Source organism: Balaenoptera physalus (genome assembly GCF_965194825.1).
Source record: "Balaenoptera physalus genome assembly, chromosome: 20".
Classification (NCBI taxonomy): Eukaryota; Metazoa; Chordata; class Mammalia; order Artiodactyla; family Balaenopteridae; genus Balaenoptera; species Balaenoptera physalus.
Window position 1 is genome coordinate 41,875,305 of NC_138901.1, and position 22,199 is coordinate 41,897,503.

At 39.1% G+C, this 22,199-nt stretch overlaps 1 protein-coding gene across 1 annotated transcript in view; it reads right to left on the reverse strand.

Annotated features, from left to right (window-relative positions):
* Positions 1-22,199, reverse strand: part of PPM1D (protein phosphatase, Mg2+/Mn2+ dependent 1D) — a 52,823-nt gene that overhangs the window by 12,658 nt on the left and 17,966 nt on the right. The window contains exon 3 of the mRNA XM_082440018.1: positions 13,112-13,236. Within this exon, the coding sequence (XP_082296144.1) occupies positions 13,112-13,236 (125 nt within the window). The remainder of the gene's footprint in view (positions 1-13,111; positions 13,237-22,199) is intronic.

Genomic DNA, 22,199 nt, shown 5'->3' on the forward strand with positions numbered 1-22,199 from the left:
AGGACTTTTGTAGAATTTGACAAGCTGATTCTAAAACGTATAAGAAGGACCTACTCTATAGCACAGGGAACTCTACTCAATACTCTGTAATGACCTACGTGAGAAAAGAATCTAAAAAAGAGTGGATATATGTATAACTGATTCACTTTGCTGTACAGCAGAAACTAACACAACATTGTAAATCAACTATACTCCAATAAAAATTTTAAAAAATATATTTAAAAGTAGAAAAAAATAAAATGTATGGGGAAGAGCGAAGGGCCAAGATTAACTAAGATAACTGTAAAAAAAGATAAAATGTGGAGACCTTGCTCTACAAATAATAAGAGTCCTACTGGCTAACTGAAAACCTCCTGTTAGCCCCCTTGGTCAAGAAAATACCTACATCAAAACTGAAAGGATGGGGCTTCCCTGGTGGTGCAGTGGTTAAGAATCCGCCTGCCAATGCAGGGGACACGGGTTCGAGCCCTGGTCCGGGAAGATCCCACATGCTGCAGAGCAGCTAGGCCCAGGCGCTACAACTACTGAGCCTGCGCTCTAGGGCCCGCAAGCCACAGCTACTGAGCCCATGCACCACAACTACTGAAGCCTGCACGCCTGGAGCCCGTGCTCCACAACAAGAGAAGCCACTGCAATGAGAAGCCCATCGACACAACTAGAGAAAGCCCGCACGCAGCAACGAAGACCCAATGCAGTCAAAAATAAATAAATAAAATAAATAAAATTAAAAAAAAAAAAAACTGAAAGGATGGGTGCCAGTCACTTGGAAGAAAATTCCAGAAATAAAAATGAGCATTTTTATGCTTTTAACCTACCATATGACTAGCCTTTGGAGATCAATAGTTCACCCTTTCAGTGAGCCAGTAAAAGAAGATTCTTACATAATTATCTTCCTTCTTGATTAGCTCCACATAAAACAATGCCTAACACTTCCGCTTTTTAGACGCATTAGATGTACACCTCAAAATGTTCAACATAAAAGAAGCTTTAGTCGACTCGGGTCAACTAAAAGATCAATAAAACTGAAATAGAAAAAAAAATTTATAGAAACCATCTACTCTTTTGTGATACATAAGATAAATAAGTAGGACAATATAAACTCTTTTGCTCCCAAAAACAGGAAGGAGGAGACAAGAAGGAGAAAACATTAATTTCTGCCTCTTTTGTTTGTTGTGAAATACTTTGGGAAAAGACCTAATTAAGAGCAAAAGGTTTTCAGACAAGAGGATAAATTGTTTTTGCCACTGTTAAGCAGGTCTGACTTTTGCTAAACAAGAGGAAGCTCTTTGTCCTCTCCTTTCCTTATTTAAACGTCACCATACCTCTCATCAGAAATACTGGCCTATTCAAATATGCTCAGAATCCAAGGAAAGAATACTTCAAATCAATTACTCCACTCTGAAATAGCAAAATTCACTGCTAAATCAGCCTCCTGAAAGGGGCAATTCATCCTTCAGAGTAACAAAAGAGAACACATATGACCACTAAAAGCTAATTATAATCCAGGTCAGCTCACAAAGGCACATTTATTTCTTTATACCAGTAAAACAAAACTCCCTGGTTGATGAAACTATAAAAATGAACATGACCAAAAAAAAAAAAAAAAAAATGAACATGGATGGAAACAGATAAATTGTAAGATAGCAATTACAGGATTCATATGTGATGCTAAAAGCTTTCAAAAGCAATTTCCCCCCCAATATTTGAAATTAATATTGCCACTCCAAGTAAAAACATAAATTTATATAAAGCAGAATCCCTAATATGTCTAAACTTAAAATCTAGGTTAAAAAAAGAAATTCCAATTTTCAATCTAATGCAAACTATATGACCTCAAAGAAGGGTCACAATTTCTCATATATAAACTAACATTAATGTAGTTAAAAATTTGAAAATATTTTAAAATAAGTTACTTGTTTATTTCACATGGCACGAAAACCAAAAGATACAAAAATCTCCTTTCCCATTCATGTCCGTTCTAGTTCTCCACTTAGGGAACAACTATTGTCCTTATGTATCCTTCTAGAGATTTCTATGGATATATACCCAGTATATATGTATACTCCTTCAACAAAATTGTCCTCTCAAGCTTGCAACTCCCAAATCACTAGCCCCCAATATGTTGCCAATCTCTTTTTTCTTTCTCACTAAACCTCAATACATTTCCAGAAGAAAGGCGCATTTCTCCCAACTTAAATTTCTGAAACTGTTTTTTAAATTAATTAGTTTATTTATTTGTTTGTTTATTTTTAGTTTTTGGCCAGGCCATGTGGCATGGGGGATCTTAATTCCCCAACCAGGGATTGAACCTGTGCCCCCTGCAGTGGAAGCGTGGAGTCCTAACCCCTGGACCGCCAGGGAATTCCCAAACTCTATTTTATTTTTTTTGTTTGTTTGTTTTTTTCATAATATTTACTGGAACTTCCCTGGTGTTCCAGTGGTTAAGAATCGCCTTCCAATGCAGGGGACACAGGTTTGATCCCTGGTCAGGAGACTAACATCCCACATGCTGTGGGGCAACTAAGCCCATGCACCGCAACTACTGAGCACGTGAGCCACAACTAGAGAGAAGCCCGTGCGCCGCAACAAGGAGCCTGTGTGCCGCAACGAAAGATCCCACATGCTGCAACAAAAATCCCATGACTAAGACCTGACGCAGCCAAAAATAAAAAATAAATATTTTTAAAAATAATAATATTTATTATTATTTATTTATTTATTTAGGCTGCACTGGGTCTTAGTTGCAACATGAGGGATCTTCAGTTGTGGCATGCGGACTTCTTAGTTGCGGCACGTGGACTCTTAGTCGCGGCATGCAAACGCTTAGTTGTGGCATGCATGCAGTATCTAGTTCCCAGACCAGGGATCAAACCTCGGCCCCCTCTTTGGGAGCATGGAGTCTTGCCCACTGGACCAGGAGGGAAGTCCCCCCAAACTCTGGGTTTTGAATGCGATTGCACTGAACCTATAGATCACTTCAGAGAGAAATGCCATCATAACAATATTATATCTCCCAAGCCAATAACATGGTGTATCTCCTATTTAATCTCCTGAGCATAAGGATATTCTCCTATGTAGCCACAGTCAGAAAATTTCATGTTGATCCAGTATTGTGTAATATAAAATCTATGTTCAAATTTCCCCAGTTATCCCAATAATGCCTTTTTTTTTTGGCCACACCACGTGGCTTTCAGGATCTTAATTCCCCCAACAGGGATTGAACCCAGGCCCCCTCAGTGAAAGTGTCAAGTCCTAACCCCTGGATCACCAGGGAATTCCCGCAATAATGCTTTTTTAATATCCAGGATCCACTCAAGGATCATTCATTACATTTAGTTGTCATATTTTTTAGTCGTTTTTAACCCAGAACAATTCTCTAGGTTTTGTGATTTGTTTTTGTCATTCATGACACGGACAGACAATTGTCAAAAGAGTCCAGGCCAGTTGTTTTGCAGAGTGACCCTCAATTTGGATTTGTCTTGACTGCTTCCTCGTGTCTGCAGGCTAGATATAAGGGTTTGTGTTCAGGTTAAACTTTTTTTTTGGCCAGAATACTACATTGCTGAAGTCATAGCCTTCTTAGTATGTCACATTAGGAGGCACAAAATGTCAGTCTGTCCTATTATTGGCAATGCCAAGCCTGGTCATTCAGTTAAAGTGCTGCCTACCAGCACTGTAAAGATGCCCTAAGTAATCTGTACAGTGATAGTTTGAGATTGTGTGAAATATTCTATTCCTCACCAAAATATGCCACATTTTAGCATTCATTAATGATTCTTGCACGAATCAAGTGTTATTGTGATGGCTGTAAACTGATGATAGAATTAGAACACTAACTACATTTATTAGTTGTCTTTTCTAAAGAAGAACTATCCATTTTTCTCTCTACCTCTTTATAATCTTTTTGTATCAGTATGGACTTAGGGATTCTTTTTTCCTCATTATGTTATAACTTATTCCTGTTATTGTTTTGATGCTCAAGTTGCTTTAAATTTGCCGGTAAAAGTCCCTAGAATTTGAATTTTTAACAAACTCACCATATGATCTGTATTCATAGCTAGATTTAGGAACATAAGATAGAGCCAGTTCCCTTATTTTGCCAGTTCAGGTAATCTACATGGCTTTACCTGAGATCAAATGAGTAAGAATCAGAATTGAACTAAGTATTTTATTATTGGCCTAGTGTTTGTACACCATTATAGGATCACAGGAATGTCATTCCTCTATATATTGAAGGGAGGGGCCTTGAACATTGTGGCAGGGGTTGGTTGCCTGCTCAATGGCTATTTCCCTTTTGTTTTCAGTAGGGGCACTGGAGTGATACCAGATGAGAAAGAGGCCTTTCTTCTGGTTTCAGTATGTTCTCTGCTTGCTGCTGGGGCATACTACAGCCAGCAATGTGCAGGACACCTAGTGGTCCTTATCCCTAGGGAATTTCAACATGTCTCCCCACCCCACCCTGCCTCCAGCTCTGTGAGTGGCTTCCCGTGGAGAGCTTCCCAGCAACTTTTGCCTCACCTAATCCATCCTCAAAACTGCAACCAAAATCATCTCTTTAAAACACAAATTTAAGATTGACGGTGGTGATGGCTGCACAACAATGTAAATGTACTTAATACCACTGAACTGTATACTTAAAATGGTTAAGATGGTAAATGTTGTTATATGTATTTTGCCATAATTAAAACACACACACACACCCCTACCTAGTTACATGTTTCCCACCCCAACTCTGCAATAGTTTACTCTTGCATAACTCTTAACCACAGCCTATAAAAATGCAGTATTTTCTGACTTTATCTATGCCTTTTGTTCCCATATCTTTGTTCCACCTAGCCTTCATCAGAGTCCCTTATATTCACCATGCCTCTTCCTATCACAGAGCTGTTCACAAATGCAGTTCCTATGCCTATAACACATTTTCTTCCTCTATTAACTTTTAGTAATTCTTAAGACCTCAGCTCAAACATCACTTCTCTGGCCTCTCCGGTTAGGTAAAATACTCCCATTTTAAGTTCCCATTAACAGATATACAAATAGTTAAGAGTTGTAATGTTTCTGTTCTTTTTGTGATCATTTGATGAATGCCTCTCCCCTCTCTAAACTGTAAGCTTCCATGAGGACAAAGACCCTGTGCTTGGCACATACTGCACTCAAATATCTGTTCAATGAATAAATGAATTGCAAGACTCACGTGCAATTCCATTGGGCAGCCACTAGGAGGCACCTTTGCTACATTTGCACTCAGGTAATTCTGATCTTCATCAGTACAAATTTTGATAAGCAAACTTCTCTCTTTCCCAAAAAACTGGAAGAAAAATGACTATAAACCATAAGAGTGGTGCTAAATTCTATAATTTAATTTACTATGGGGCCAATAAGAATTACCATGCAAGAAGTTAAACTTAAAAAGAAAGCTAGAACTTAAATAGTTCCTTTTTTCCCCCAAGTGCCAAAATAAAGACAGGAAAAGTAATATAACAAAGCATTTCTTTCAGCTTAAATGTTCAAATCTAAAGGATATTCTCTTTTAAATGCTGTACACATTAAACTTATATACAGTGCTGTATGTCAGTTATATCTCAATAAAGTTTAAAAAAATAAAAAGATATTTGAGAAAATTTGAGAAAATATGTGATAGAAAAATAAAATCAAGAGAAAAAGCAGATGCAATTTTTTTCCATTACTAAAACAATACCATCTCTCCCATGTCTTTCTATATGAAAATATTCATTTATTTCCATATATTTGTTTACAAAATTATGTTAAAATAATGTAATTGTCATAGGAAATTACTATAGCAATTGTATTTTATCTCTTACATGGAGTTCTCCCTGGTCTAGAGGATCTTTCCCATCAACTGTTATTATTTCTTCCCTTTTTAAAATAACAGTAGCAAACCCTCTCTTGATGCTATTATTTCTACTCCAGCTAAAGCCCCATCTCTTCCTTCCCAACCTAGGAAGAGTGTCTAAAACTTGCTATATCAAAATTTCCCCTTCTCACTCTTTCTTAAACCAACTCCAGTCACGATTGTGGTCTCAATATCCACCAAAAGCTACTTTGTCAAGGTCACCAATGACTTTCACATTGTTAAACCCAAAGGTCACTTCTCAGTCTTTCCTTTACCTGAACTATCAACAGTATTTGAAATATTTTTTTTTAATTGAGGTATAACTGACATATAACGAAATACCTTCTTGAAACAGTTTCTTCTCTTAGCTTTCAGGACACTCTCCTGAACTTTCTTGTATTTTACCTGTGGCTCTTTCTCAGTCTTGTTTTACACGTTCTTCCATTCATGCCCCCACCTCCTAACAGTGACAGTATCTCAGGGATCAGTCACTGGACCCTTCCTTTTTTCTTTTCTTTTTCCCCCCCTTTTCTACCTACACTCAATCCCTTGATTCAGCCACAGACTGATATCTCTAGCCTAGCCCTCACCTAGTCAATTTTCATAACCAGAAGCCCAATGGATATCACCACTTTAATGTCTGATTAGCACCTTGAAGGTAGTTGTCCAAAACTGAACTGACCTCCCCCTGCTACATATACTCTGGTCTTTGCTGCATCAGTTAATGGCAACTCCACCTTTCAAGCTGCTCAGTTAAAAAAAAAAACAACATGGGGCTTCCCTGGTGGCGCAGTGGTTAAGAATCCGCCTGCCAATGCAGGGGACACTGGTTTGAGCCCTGGTCTGGGAAGATCCCACATGCCGCGGAGCAACTAAGCCCATGCTCCACAACTACTGAGCCTGCGCTCTAGAGCCCGTGAGCCACAACTACTGAGCCCACGTGCCACAACTACTGAAGCCTGTGCACCTAGAGCCTGTGCTCCGCAACGAGAGAAGCCACGGCAATGAGAAGCCTGCGCACCGTAACCAAGAGTAGCCCCCGCTCACAACTAGAGAAAATCCCGCGCACAGCAACGAAGACCCAACGCAGACAAAAATAAATAAATAAAATTAATTTAAAAAAAAATCATAAAAAGGACACTTTGTATTTGTTGTTCCTTCTGCCTAATATCTTGCCCCAGACACCCACAGGCCTTGATGCCTCACCTCTTCACTCAAATGTCATCTTTTCAGACCTCCTCTGACCATCCCATTTATTTATTTATTTGTTTGTTTGTTTTATTTTTGGCTGCGTTGGGTCTTCATTGCTGCTTGTGGGCTTTCTCTAATTGCAGAGAGCGGGGTCTACTCTTCGTTGCAGTGCACAGGCTTCTCATTGTGGTGGCTTCTCTTGTTGTGGAGCATGGGCTCTAGGCTAACGGGCTTCAGTAGTTGTGGCTTGTGGGCTCTAGAGCGCAGGCTCAGTAGTTGTGGCACACGGGCTTAGTTGCTCCGTGGCATGTGGGATCCTCCTGGACCAGGGCTCGAACCCGTCTCCCCTGAATTGGCAGGCGGATTCTTAACCACTGCGCCACCAGCGAAGTCCCTGCCAGCCTATTTTTACAAACATTTCATCTGGAGATCATTTCAAATGTATAAAGCTATAAAAATAAAACTATGACAAAGAACACCCATCTTTACTCAGATTCATCTATTGTTGACATTTTGCCCCATTCGCTTGTTTTCAATCTACATATATATAAAGATTCTGTGTGTATATATAAAAAATATTTTAAATAATGGTCCTTTATCCCTAAATACTTCAAAGTGTATTTTCTAAGAATAAGGACACTGCAGTTATCAGCTTCATAAATTTATATTAATATAATATTTACCTAACATACCCTCTACCATCCATATTCTGAATTATCAGATGGCCTAATAATATCCTTTATAGGATCCAGCCTAGGATCAGGAATAGCATGTACTTGTAACATTTCTTTTCTTTTCTTTTTCTTTTTTTCTTTACTTGTAACATTTCTTTAACCTCCTTTACCTAGATTGAGGCTATGCATTTTTGACCAGGGTACTACATAGGGGATACGTGTACCACACATCTGGAGGCATACAATGTCCAACTATTCCTCATTAGTGATGGTAACTGTCATCACCTAGTCAAAGTGTTGTCTGATTTCTCTACTCTCTAATTACTATTTTTTCTCTCTGGCAACTAAAAGTAGTTAAACAATGCTAATATCTTGCTGCCTAAGTACTTTTGCATATTTGTATAATATACAAAATGGAGGACCACGCACATTATTTCTTTCTCTAGGTAGTTAACAAATGTTGAAACTAAGCTAAGAAAAAAAAACAGCATCACATCAATCAAGATCTCCCTCTCTAAGTGTCATGGACATATATACACTAGCAAATGTAAAATAGATAGCTAGTGGGAAGCAGCTGCATAGCACAGGGAGACCAGCTCGGTGGTTTGTGACCACCTAGAGGGGTGGGATAGGGAGGGTGGGAGGGAGGGAGACAAAAGAGGGAAGAGATATGGGAACATATGTATATGTATAACTGATTCACTTTGTTATAAAGCAGAAACTAACACACCATTGTAAAGCAATTATACTCCAATAAAGATGTTAAAAAAAAAAAGATCTCTCTAAATACACACCAATCTATTAATCAATACCTTTTGTATTGATAAATACATTCCAACAACAACTCATCTAATGCTATTATTCAGTCTCCATTTCCCCACCCTTACACCATCCCAATAAAAACCAACAGAGTACATAAAAGAGAAACTTGACCTGGTAGCAGTTCATAAGAGAAATATCTAGAGATCTGAGCTTAATAAGCCAACTAATGTGGTAAGATTACAAAAAGCTAATGACAGGATTCTAGGACTCCATTATTAGAAGTACAATGTTCAGGTAGCAGGAACTAAGTACTTCCATTGTACTTCAAACTGGTCAGACCACATCTTGCAGTGCCCTCAATTCCCAAATCACGTTTATTGAAGGAAACATCTAGAGGAATACGACAAGAATAATGAAGGGTCTGAAATTAGCCTAGAGAAACATGCTAGCCAATTCTGAATAGGTAAATGACTGTCATTATGCAAAAAGAAAAGGAAGTACACTGCCCTGTCTGAAAGCTTCATGGAGGCAGATTTTAACTCACAGAATTGTCTAATAATACAAGAGTTTCTACTTTGAAACATTAAGTAAAGATTACTGAAGATATTCAAGCGGGTTGAATTACTTCTTGTCTGAATTACTCCAGAGCTATATCTGAACTAAGTAGGAATGTCTGAAACAGGAAAACCAGTTGGTTTTTCTGCTCTTTTTGCCACTCCATCACCTGTTCCTTCTCTTCCTCTCCACAATCACTTAAGGGTTTCAAGGCTTACTTGAAATACTTGGTGCACACACACTTCACATATACAAAATAAATTGACATCTACTTTCTAAACTGAAGGTTCACCTTACTTTTGAACCTGGAGTAAGACCTTGCCCTCAGTCCATGTTGAGTTCCCCACAAAAATCCCCTCTATTTCTTTACTAATATTAATTCCTTGCATCCCATGCCTTCCCCCTAAGCTCACTAATGTTACAAATGGCAACAGTTAACTGGAAATTTACCATCTACCTGAAGTGTCAATAGCAGCTGACTATCTGTCATCCACCTTGCCCCCTCTTTCTCCTTGCTAACAATTGGAGGATCAATTATATCACATGTATACTATGAATGAATGGCCTGGGAAACTCAGACAAAAATCTGTAAAATATGTAAAGTGCTTAGAATACTGCTACAGGTCCCTAAATGGGACCCTGGCCTCCAATTTTATTACCCTATAATTTTAGCCATTATGATCTTTTAAAAACAAACTGGATCAGCCAAAATGATCCTTTAAAAATATACTGGATCAGGGCTTCCCTGGTGGCGCAGTGGTTGAGAGTCTGCCTGCCAATGCAGGGGACACGGGTTCGGGGCCTGCGCGTCTGGAGCCTGTGCTCCGCAACGAGAGAGGCCGCGATGGTGAGAGGCCCGCGCACCGCGATGAGGGGTGGCCCCCGCTTGCCACAGCTGGAGAAAGCCCTCGCACAGAAACGAAGACCCAACACAGTCATAAATAAAATAAATAAATAAAATTAAAAAAAAATATATACTGGATCACGTCACTGCCCTACTTCAGTAAACAACAATAATAACAACTAACATTTACAGAGCACTTACTATGTGCCAGGCACTATTTTAAGCACTTTACATGTGCTAAGTTACCCAATACTCACGACAGTATGAAGCAGGCCCCACTTTACAGCTGAAAAAACTGTGCCACAATATATTAAGTAATTTGCCCAAGTTTGTACAGTAAATAACAGCACTGGGATTGGAAACTAGGAATTTTGGGTCCAAAGTCTACCTCTTAACCACTATGGTTTACTTCCTCTCCTACTCTTCAATCCCTTCCCAAAAGCATTTAAAATAAAATTCCTTATCATGGTCTAGAAAGCCTTGCAGGATTTAGTTCTTGCCTACCACCGGCAATGTCTTCACCAAACTCCTTACATTAGCCTGCGCCACCCTCTTCATCAGGCAAGTGTCCTCATCTCCGCCTTCATCTTATATCTCTACCTCCTCTCTCTCACACTGGCTTCGTTCTTGGTCCTTAAAGACAGCAAGTCCTTTCCTTTCTGCATTAGGATTCGTTGCTAACAAACAACAATTTCCAGCTCAGGTTAACCTAGGCCAAAAAGGCAACTCAGAAGAAAATCAAGTAGCTCACACGGTAGACAAGAAGCTGGAGAACCAGGCATGGAGACAGGGCAATTCCAAACAACTAGGCAGGAAAACCCAACCACATGAATGAGCACTGCCAAAGGAGGTCAGTATCACTAGGATGAATTCATTCCAACCACGTTTTTGGTTTGTAATGTTTATCCTTTCTAGATTCACAGCTCAAAATCATGGAACAAGGAATCTAACTGATCTAGCTGGGGTCATATGCCCAACCTTTTATGTTTTATAAAAGGACCCTGAATAGGAATGTCTAAACTAAGACTGCACATAGTAGGGGAGATACAGTTTCCCCAAAGGAAGTCAGGGCATTATTCAGTAGGAAAAAAGAATATATGCTACACAACCCACACCACCATCCCTCCCAAATCAAATGTCCACTAATTGCCTAACGGCCTTTGCAAGTGCTGTGGCTTTGCTTTGACTTGGCCCCTTCGCCTCCTTTTAGGTCTTACTCAAAATATCACTTTTTAAAAGAATGTTCTTTGGGCTTCCCTGGTGGTGCAGTGGTTAAGAATCCGCCCGCCAATGCAGGGACACAGGTTCAAACCCTGGTCCAGGAAGATCCCACATGCCACGGAGCAACTAAGCCAGTGCGCCACAACTACTGAGCCTGAGCTCCAGAGCCCATGAGCCACAACTACTGAGCCCGCGTGCCACAACTACTGAAGCCCGCGCACTTAGAGCCTGTGCTCCGCAACAAGAGAAGCCACTGCAATGAGAAGACCGTGCACCGCAACGAAGAGTAGCCTCCGCTTGCCGCAACTAGAGAAAGCCCATGCGCAGCAACGAAGACCCAACACAGTCAAAAATAAATTGATTAAAAAATAAATAAATGAAAGAATGTTCCTTAATCATCCTCTCCAAAGTAGCCCTCCTCTGCTACCCACTATCCCTCCCACCAATTAGTGGCATATCATACTGTTTAATTCCTTTATAATGCTTTTTAAAATAATTTTCTCATTTGTTTATTATCTATCTCCCCATTAGATTATAGGCTCCATGAATATTGGGACTATATGTATATGATCACCAAAGATGAACAAAGATAGTAACATGATAGGTAGCATGATCTTTTTTTTTTTTTTTTAATTATTATTTATTTTATTTATGGCTGTGTTGGGTCTTCGTTTCTCTGTGAGGGCTTTCTCTAGTTGTGGCAAGCGGGGGCCACTCTTCATTGCGGTGCGCGGGCCTCTCACTATCGCAGCCTCTCTTGTTGCGGAGCACAGGCTCCAGACGCGCAGGCTCAGTAACTGTGGCTCACGGGCCCAGTTGCTCCGCGGCATGTGGGATCTTCCCAGACCAGGGCTCGAACCCGTGTCCCCTGCATTGGCAGGCAGATTCTCAACCTCTGCGCCACCAGGGAAGCCCCGGTAGCATGATCTTTTAAAAAAGCAAATCAGATAATGTTACTCCTTAGCTTAATACCCTTCAGTGTTTCCCAGTACCCTTAGACTAGAAAGAAAACATCTGTGGCTCATGTCTGCCTCTTTAACTCCTGCCTTCTGATAATTCCTACAACAGGCCACGCTCTTTCCCAATTCAGGAACCATGCCTAGAATATTCTTCAACAGGCTCTTCACAAGAATAACTCCTTCTCAGCCATCAAATCTCAGCTAAAATAACACTTCCTAAAAGGAGCATTTCCATCACACTATCTAAAATAGTTTTTCCCTTCTAAATTATTCTTTATCACAGGACTTTCATATTTCCTAATCTGTAATTATTTCATTTACAAGCTTACTTTTTAAAAAACTGAAGTATAATTGACTTGCAATATTATATTACTTTCAGGACAAGCTTCCTTCTTTATTGCCTATCTCCCCAACTACTCAGTCTTGCACCCTGGGGGCAGAGTATATCTGTATTATCTCTCCAAAGCCTAAGGCAGTGCCTGGCACCAAGTCAGTTCTCAAGTATCTGTTACAGGAAGAAGGAGAGAAGGAAAAAAGTGGTGTTTTCCAAAAGAAATTTTCTTCAGAAGAAAATTTAATTAGTACATCCAAGGTAAGATATTTCTATAGCTATAATCCTCTAGCCTTCCTTTCAAAACCAGGTAGAACAGAAAATAAGTATGTTTATTTTGTCATGTACAATTTACTTTGCTAGCTAATGAAAAAAAAAGAACTTTGAAGGCTCTTGAGAGAAATATGAAGGGCTGAAGTAGGGAAGGACATTTAGAAATAGTTTTAAGGCTAACATCAAGCCTAGGCATACATTTACTTCCCTAGGAATAAATGGGAACTAGCAAAACATTGAACATAACTCATGATCAAAGAGCAATTGGCACTGAAATCCATACTTTAACCTTCCCCTCAATTAGGTTTTCAATCATTTACTATAATATCATATTTATACCTTCATGACGTGCCAAATGACGGTTTAATTCTCAGTCTTCTCTTTTATTTTACCACCATATATTATAGAAAATCCAAGATGGTTTCACCAAATGTAAGTCCTACTTACCAAGTGCTCTTGCTACTGCCAGAAACGGAATCTGGTCAATGACCGTGCTCCTTCTCACAGGTCCGTTGTGAGTGAGCCGAGGTCGTTTCCAAACTACACGATTCACCCCAGACTTGTTCATCACGCTAAAAAATAGAGTTCACATAAATACTCTAAATGATTAAAATATAACAACTAAAGTAGTTTAACGTGTTAAATAGCTAATAAAATCAGATTACTGCAAAATAATGACTTATCTCTTTCAGATACAAAGATGCATAAACCAAAGTTCCTGTTCAGAAGGCAAAGACAAAATAGGGTAGATTAAGATGAGAATTTGGAGATTATTAAGGTAGGCTAGACAGAATAGAAAGGAAGCAATGGGAATAGAAATGAGTAGATATCATGTATATAAAAAAGCAAGATAATATTTTTTTAAGATCCAATGACAGGCACACACACACACACACACACAAATGGAAATACACAGAAATAGACTACTGCAATAGGACATAATACATTTTTCCCTTTTCAAATCCATTTCAGTGGGATTCAGTGGTCTTAGTTAATTTCTGCCACGATATTCATTTTGTGTGTTTCTTTTGGATTTTTTTAACATCTTTATTGGAGTATAATTGCTTTACAATGTTGTGTTAGTTTCTGCTGTATAACAAAGTGAATCAGCTATATGTATACATATACCCCCATATCCTCTCCCTCTTGCATCTCCCTCCCACCCTCCCTATCCCACCCCTCTAGGTGGTCACAAAGCACCGAGCTGATCTCCCTGTGCGATGCAGCTGCTTCCCACTAGCTATCTATTTTACATTTGGTAGTATATATATGTCCATGCTACTCTCTCACTTCGTCCCAGCTTACCCTTCCCCCTCCCCGTGTCCTCAAGTCCATTCGCTACAACTGCGTCTTTTCTTTTTTTTTTTAATAAATAAATTTATTTATTTATTTTTGGCTGTGTTGGGTTTTTGTTGCTGTGCATGGGCTTTCTCTAGGTGCAGTGAGAGGGGGCTACCCTTCATTGTGGTGAGTCGGCTTTTCATTGCGGTGGCTCCTCTTGTTGTGGAGCATGGGCTCTAGGCATGCGGGCATCAGTAGTTGTGGCACGTGGGCTCAGTAGTTGTGGCTCGCAGCCTCTAGAGCACAGCCTCAGTAGTTGTGGCGCATGGGCTTAGCTGCACCACGGCATGTAGGATCTTCCCAGACCAGGGATTGAAGCCGTGTCCCCTGCATTGGCAGGTGGATTCTTAACCACTGTGACACCAGGGAAGTCCTATGTCTGCGTCTTTATTCCTGTCCTGCCCCTAGGTTCTTCAGAACCTTTTTTTTTTTTAGATTCTATATATATGTGTTAGCATACGGTATTTGTTTTTCTCTTTCTGACTTACTCCACTCTGTATGACAGACTCTAGGTCCATCCACCTCACTACAAATAACTCAATTTCGTTTCTTTTTATGGCTCAGTAATATTCCATTGTATATATGTGCCACATCTTCTTTATCCATTCATCTGTCGATGGACACTTAGGTTGCTTCCATGTCCTGGCTATTGTAAATAGTGCTGCAAGGAACATTGTGGTACATGACTCTAAAAAAGCAAGATAATTTGATAACTAAAAAAACTGAGGGGAGGAAGAAGTGGTTAAAATTGAAGAGGGATTACATGATGATAAAAGAAATTGAAAAGGTTGTATACTTTTTGAAGGATTTAGGGGCATTGAAAATAGAACTTCAATTTTAATATTTTTGATCTGAGAAATTAATAAGAAATGCCTCAATAGAAGTACCTATGTATTTAGATATTTCTGTATTTAGAAGTGAGACTAGACTTTGGAAACAGATCAGCTGCAGAAATATAGATTTGGGAGTTACACAACAAGAAAACCCGCCTAGAAATTTGGTGTTGGAGCAACAGAAATCTGTAATTAATGCACAGAGAAGTTAGTACACTCCAGGGTGCCTAAAACATTGAGATATGGTCAAATATTGGAGCAAAAAAGTAATAAAACTTAACAGAGATGGTCTCTCAACCTATGCCTGAACGACTGAAATGGGAAACTGGCCCTTAAATCAATTTAATCATAATCTGCCTGGAATTTAAAAAAAATAATAAATAGAAGAAAAATGTTCCCCTGGAAGGCTTTAAAAAGTTGAGGGGAAGAGTGGCAAAGAGCATTCCCAAGAAACAATATCAGCCTGCCTGATATTAGGTTCACCTGACAGATACATGCATAAGACACAAGTTGATTCTGAACTCTCAAAGATAGATGACATTAAGGTAACCGAATTAAGTCTTCACACTAAAGTCCCATGTGCACACTGAAACCCTCTGATTATAATCTGAAATTTCATTTTATCTACGGCAGGCCAGATGACAATAATATGTGGTCTTCTTGTCAGTTACTGTTCTCATTATTAATGAGTACTATGACATCCTGATGTATACATGAGTCTCTTAATACCTTACTATGTTGACTGTGAGTAGTATGACTCTGTCCCCCTAAACTTGATGAACACTGAAACTAAACTGGCTTCAAGATATGGAAAGCTGAAGGCAGGACAGATAATGGTGACCGTCTCCACAGGAATGTCAGTATGAAATGCTGCAGACCTCAGCAGCAGCCTCCAAGTTAACCTCCATCTATGGCTTTTCTATTTCTGCTCTAACTTCAAAGGAATGAAGATACTAGGGAGAAGAGATAACAAATGGAATACAAGTTCTAAGAGACCCAAAATAAAGGCATAAACCTTCATAAATGAGAAAAAGAAATCTTCCTCTGAGCCCAGAAAAACATGAATATGACAGAAGGAGAACAGCCTCAATCATCTTTCTTAAGTAGAAAACAAGCTCATGAGACAAGGGCAGGCCAGGAGATTTGAGCAGCTCTGTCTCATGAAACTTCCTGCAATGATGGAAATGTTCACTGGGCACAGTCTGATACAGCAGGCACTAGCCATGTCCGCCAACTGAGCACTGTCAATGTGACTAGTGCAAATGAGGAACTGAATTTTTAATTTAATTTTAATTAATTTATGTTTAAATTCAAACAGTCATATGTGGTTAGTGGCTACTATACTGGACAGAACAGGGGGGAATGAAGCAAGTACAGAATGAGCAGAAAACTTTGTCAACGTTAACCTAGAAGAGAAATTCAAGAGAGTTGTTCATTTACTATCCCTTTTGAGAATTAGTTTAATTTGTAATACTGAAAGCAACATTGTTCTCGGTCATAGTAAGAGTATCAAAGGCCATCACTTTGTTATTTTATGCTTTCTTCAATGCTGATCCTCAAAAAGGAAACAGGAGAGTAAAGACTAAATCTACAATTCACAAGAATCTGTGAAACATAAGAGTTCCAGGAGAAGAGACACCAACATTCTGCCTTCCTAACACCTTATGCCCTATTGTTCTTTCCTAAACCAGCTCCCTAAAAAGTAAGACTTAATACTTAAGTAATTACAGTACCTACCCAAATTGCTTCCAACATAACTCTCCTAGGAGCTCTCTGGATACTTAATATTCAAAGTTATTATGGTCTCTGTGTTTCTGAGAAACAAATGACAAAATAAGGGCACTGGCTAAAACAAAGTTTTAAATCAAGTATCAAAAAACCAAAGAAATGTTGTAAAAGATGCTGCTTTTATTGCACTTCCTGCTGTTGTCCTGCATCACTAATGGCATACACAAAGGATCAGCCTGATATACAAAGGGCTGACTGAGCAGCAACAGAAGGCCAGAAAAACAGAGCACTGGCCAGTTGCCTAGAGTGAGGACAGAGGGAAAGGAGGAAATAACTTACAATAAAACAGTTCAGGGACTTCCCTGGTGGCACAGTGATTAAGAATCTGCCTGCCAATGCAGGGGACATGGGTTCAAGCCCTGGTCCAGGAAGATCCCACATGCCGTGGAGCAACTAGGCCCGTGTGCCAAGCTACTGAGCTCTGTGCTCTAGAGCCCGCGAGCCACAACTACTGAGCCCACGTGCCACAACTACTGAAGCCTGCGCGCCCAGAGCCCGTGCTCCGCAACAAGAGAAGCCACCGCAATGAGAACTCCGCGCGCAGCAATGAAGAGTAGCCCCCGCTTACCGCAACTAGAGAAAGCCCGCACGCAGCAACGAAGATCCAACACAGCCAACAATAAATAAATTTAAAAAAATTTATTTAAAATAAATAAATAAAACAGTTCAATTTGTGCAAAAAGACACCTGCTCTCAAATGGCAAACAGCATCTGTCCAACTATCCAGATGCTATTTTAAGTAACAGGACAAAAAAATAAACTCTAAAAAAAGTTGTTAAAATAAAAATAATTTTAATATTCATAGCGAAAAATAAAGAACAGTCAAGAAAAATATTTTTTTAAAGACTAATGAGAGGAATCAGGCCTACCAATATTAAAAATTAAAATAAAGCCTCAATTTAAAATAAGTATGGAAAAAAAAAAAAAAGTATGGGCTTCCCTGGTGGCGCAGTGGTTAAGAATCCGCCTGCCAATGCAGTGGACACAGGTTCGAGCCCTGGTCCGGGAAGATCCCACATGCCACGGAGCAAGTAAGCCCGTGCGCCACAACTACTGAGCCTGCACTCTAGAGCCCGTGAGCCACAACCACTGAGCCTGCAATGAAGCCCACGTGCCTAGAGCCCAGGCTCCGCAACAAGAGAAGCCACCACAATGAGAATCCCGCACACCGCAATGAAGAGTAGCCACCGCTCGCAGCAACCAGAGAAAGCCCGCGCACAGCAATGAAGACCCAACTCAGCCAAAAATAAATAAATAAATAAATAAGTTTATAAAAATAAAAATAAATAAATAAAATAAGTATGGCACTGCTACACGAATATACAGTATTAAAAAAAGAAAGCCCAGAAAAAGACCCAAATATATATAATTGCAAAGCTCATTTTGCATAACTACCAGTAGTGGTCTCAGATACATACTGACCTTCACACTCATAGGATCAAATAAACTATAGCATGAAACCAGGCTCATTTAACTTTGTAGCATACAGGACAGGAAACACAGTATGCCAGCACTGCAGCTTCAGTCGTGCTGTCTTCAGCAGTGATCCTTACAGAAATCCAGGAGCCAATTTCTAGGCACCACAAGTGAGCTTCGTATGCCATAAGAATCAGTATCTTAACAGCCCATGACTTCCTCGTCCCTGCACAAGTCAAACTGCATGTCCCCAGGGCAGCTAAGGTCTCTGCTTCCCAAGAGAAATTTGTGGTCCATTCAAAATCTTTCCTATCCAGATGCAGTTCCATTCAAGGGTCATTCTACAGTAAGCAATGTTGCCTTATAACAGAGCTGACATTCCATATTTATCTTAACCAGAGAAAGAGTGCTAGAAGAGGATAAACTCAAGGTTATCTTCCCATTGAAGAAGGGTTTTATGCCTGGTAAGCCTTCTAATCAGTAAGGAATGGTTGTTCAAGTGGCTACCAGTGGTCAATGAGAAAAAAATATTAACGCATTTCCCTATTACTCAGCTTTAATTTTAAAATTCCAGAGCTATAAGGTTAAAATGTAAATGATGGGACTTCCCTGGTGGCACAGTGGTTAAGAATCCACCTACCAATGCAGGGGACATGGGTTCGATCCCTGGTCCGGGAAGATCCCACGTGCCACGGAGCAACTAAGTCTGTGCACCACAGCTACTGAGCCTGCGCTCTAGAGCTCACGTGCCACAACTAATGAGCCCACGTGCCACAACTGCTGAAGCCCCCATGCCTAGAGCCCATGATCCACAACAAGAGAAGCCAGCAATGAGAAGCCCTTGCACCACAACAAAGAGTAGCCCTCGATTGCTGCAACTAGAGAAAGCCCACGTGCGGCAACAAAGACCCAACACGGACCAAAAAATAATAATAATTAATTAATTCAAGAAAAATTTTTAAAAGGGACTGTTTAAAATGTAAATGATGAAACCACACAAGTACTAGAAAAGTGGTTCTCCAAATATGGTTCAGGGACCCCGGGAGTCCCCCAGACCATTTCAGGGGATATGCAAGGTCAAAATTATTTTCTTTTTCTTAATTTTATTTACTTATTTATTTATTTTTGGCTGTGCTGGGTCTTCATTGCAGTGCTCAAGCGGGGGCTACTCTTCGTTGTGGTGTGCGGGTTACTGCGGTGGCTTCTCTTGCTGCAGAGCCCGGGCTCTAGGCACAAGGGCTTCAGTAGTTGTGGCACACAGGCTCTAGAGCGCAGGCCCAGTAGTTGTGGCACACGGGCTTAGTAGCTTCACGGCATGTGGGATCTTCCCGGACCAGGGCTCGAACCCGTGTCCCCTGCATTGGCAGGAGGATTCTTAACCACTGCGCCACCAGGGAAGCCCTCAAAATTATTTTCATAATAATACTACGACCATGTGTATACAGTGGACTTTTTGAGCAGCTACAGGATTTGCTATATTGTATAATAAAATGTGTCAATATTTGGATGATCTGCATAACTCAGCTAACCAATACTTTACAAATGACCAATACCTAGGTTTCAAAATCATGCACTGGGGCTACATACTATATGATTCCAACTATATGACACTCTGGAAAAGGCAAAACTATGGAGACAATAAAAAGACCAGTGGTTGCCAGGTGTAAGAAGGGAGGAAGGGATAAATAGGCAGAGCACAGAAGATTTTTAGGACAGTGAAACTATTCTGTATGAAACTATAATGGTAAATACATGTCATTACACATTTGTTAAACCCTAGAATGCACAACACCAAAAGTAACCCTAATGTAAACTATGGACTTTGAGTGATAATGATGTGTCAATGTAGGGTCATCAATTGTAACAAATGTACCATTCTGGGGAAGGATGCTGATAGTGGAAGAGACTATGCGTGTAGAAGGAGGCAGGGAGTATACAGGAACTCTATACTTTCTGCTCAATTTTGCTATGAATCTAAAACTGCTTTAAACAATAAAAATCTATTAATTAAAAAAACATGCATGGATAAAGATATTATTTAACCAATGGCTCTTAACTGATACACCTATGGCTCTCAGTGAAAGAGTATGAAAAAAGTCATTGATATGATTTCAGATACCACACTATTATTAACCTTTAAGAAACTCCCTCTTCGTGAATTTTAGAATAGTATCAAAGAAGAATACCCCCAAAACATGGAAAAGCTTTTAAAATAGTCTCCCTTTTCCACCTATAAATCTGTGTAAAACCAGACTTTGCTTCAGATACTACAACCCAAATACCTTATCACAACAGATTGAATGCAGAAGCAAATACAAGAATCTAGCAGTCACCTATTAAGCCAGACAATGAAGAGACTTTTTAAAAATGTAAAACAACGCCAATCCTCTCAAATGTTTGTTTTGGGGAAACAGCTATTTTTTCACAAAAAATTTTCTTTATATTAACACATAATAAGCCTAACATTGTTATTTTTCAATAAATTAACAAATATTTGAAAATGTCTCCATTTTAATTCCTAATATGGTAGAATCAATACATGTAACCCATATAAACAAAAAGCTCTTTGAGGGCCTCAATTTTTAAGAGTGTAAAGGGTTCCTAAGACCAAAGTATTCGTAACTACTGTACAAGAAGAAAATATAGAAGACTTTTTAATAACCTCAGAGTGAAGGAACTGTATGTATGGCGCAAAACCCAAAAGTCGTAATGGTAGAGATTGATCAATTTAACTACATTAAAATAAACTCCCACATGGAAAAAAGATTCCAGGAGCAGAATCAAAACACAAACTGTGAAAACAACATCTGAAACTCATCACTTATATTAGTCTAATTTCTCTAATGTCTAAGTGGCTCCTACACATTAATACAAAAAAGGCTAACTACTCTCCCCCAAAATGAACAAAGAATATAAACAAAAAAACACAGAAAAGGAAGTATAAATGGCTCTTAAATAAAAAGATATTCAACCTTTCTCAAGATGCAAATGCAAATGAAAACATCACCAAGATGCCTTTTTTTTAACCTACAACTGGATATGATCAAAAAGTTCTATAAGTCTGTTGTCAGGGTCATCCACATATCCTGATGATGTAAGTATAAATCTGTACAATCTCCATGGAGACAAAGAGTTAGCAATGTAATTTTATATCCTGCTTATTGTGACCAATAAGCATTCTCCTATATTATTAAAAATTCCTGGTAGGGGAAAGGGGGAATTGGAGGAATGTGGTCAAAAGGTACAAATTTCCAGTTATAAAATAAATAAGTACTATGGATGTAATGTACAACATGATGACTATAGTTAATACTGCTACATTATACACAGGAAAGTTTTTAAGACAATAAATCCTAAGTGTTCTCATCACAAGGAGAAACTTTTTTTTCCTTTATTCTCTCTTTTCTATTTATTGTATCTATATGAGAAGATGGATGTTAGCTGAACCTATTGTGGTAATCATTTCACAGTATAAGTAAACCAAACCATCATGTAGCATGTCTTAAATTTATACAGTGATATATGTCAATTATTTCTCAGTGAAACAGGGAAAAAAATCGTATATTAAAGAAAAATTCCCCATATGTATGGGAGTTCATTACACTATTCCACCTTTACTTTTTTTTTTTTTTTTTTTTTGACTACGCCACGCAGCTTGCAGGATCTTAGTTCCCCGACCAGGGATTGAACCCGGGCCCTCAGCAGTGAAAGTGCAGAGTCCTAACCACTGGACTGCCAGGGAATTCCCCTACCTTTACTTTTATGTTTGAAATTTTTCATAACACCACGATTTTTAAAAATTTACATATAAACATTATTTAATGTTCATATCATATCCAATGTTATGAATATATATTAAATGTACTTAACCATTTTCCAGCTGTTGGGCCTTCAAGTTATTTTCAGCTAAATTAACAGTAAATAAACACAGCTGCAATCAATAGCTCCATTCAGATATTTTGGTCCACATTTCATATTTCTTCTTTAGAGTAGATTCCTGAAATTACTGAGTCTATATACATTTAAAGTTAGTGGTATGTGTTATATTTTGTATAGGTCATACCAATATATAATCTTATCAATAGGATACCCATTACAACAAAAATATTGCTAACCCAACAGCAAAAAATAGAATTTCATTTCAATAATGTTAAACA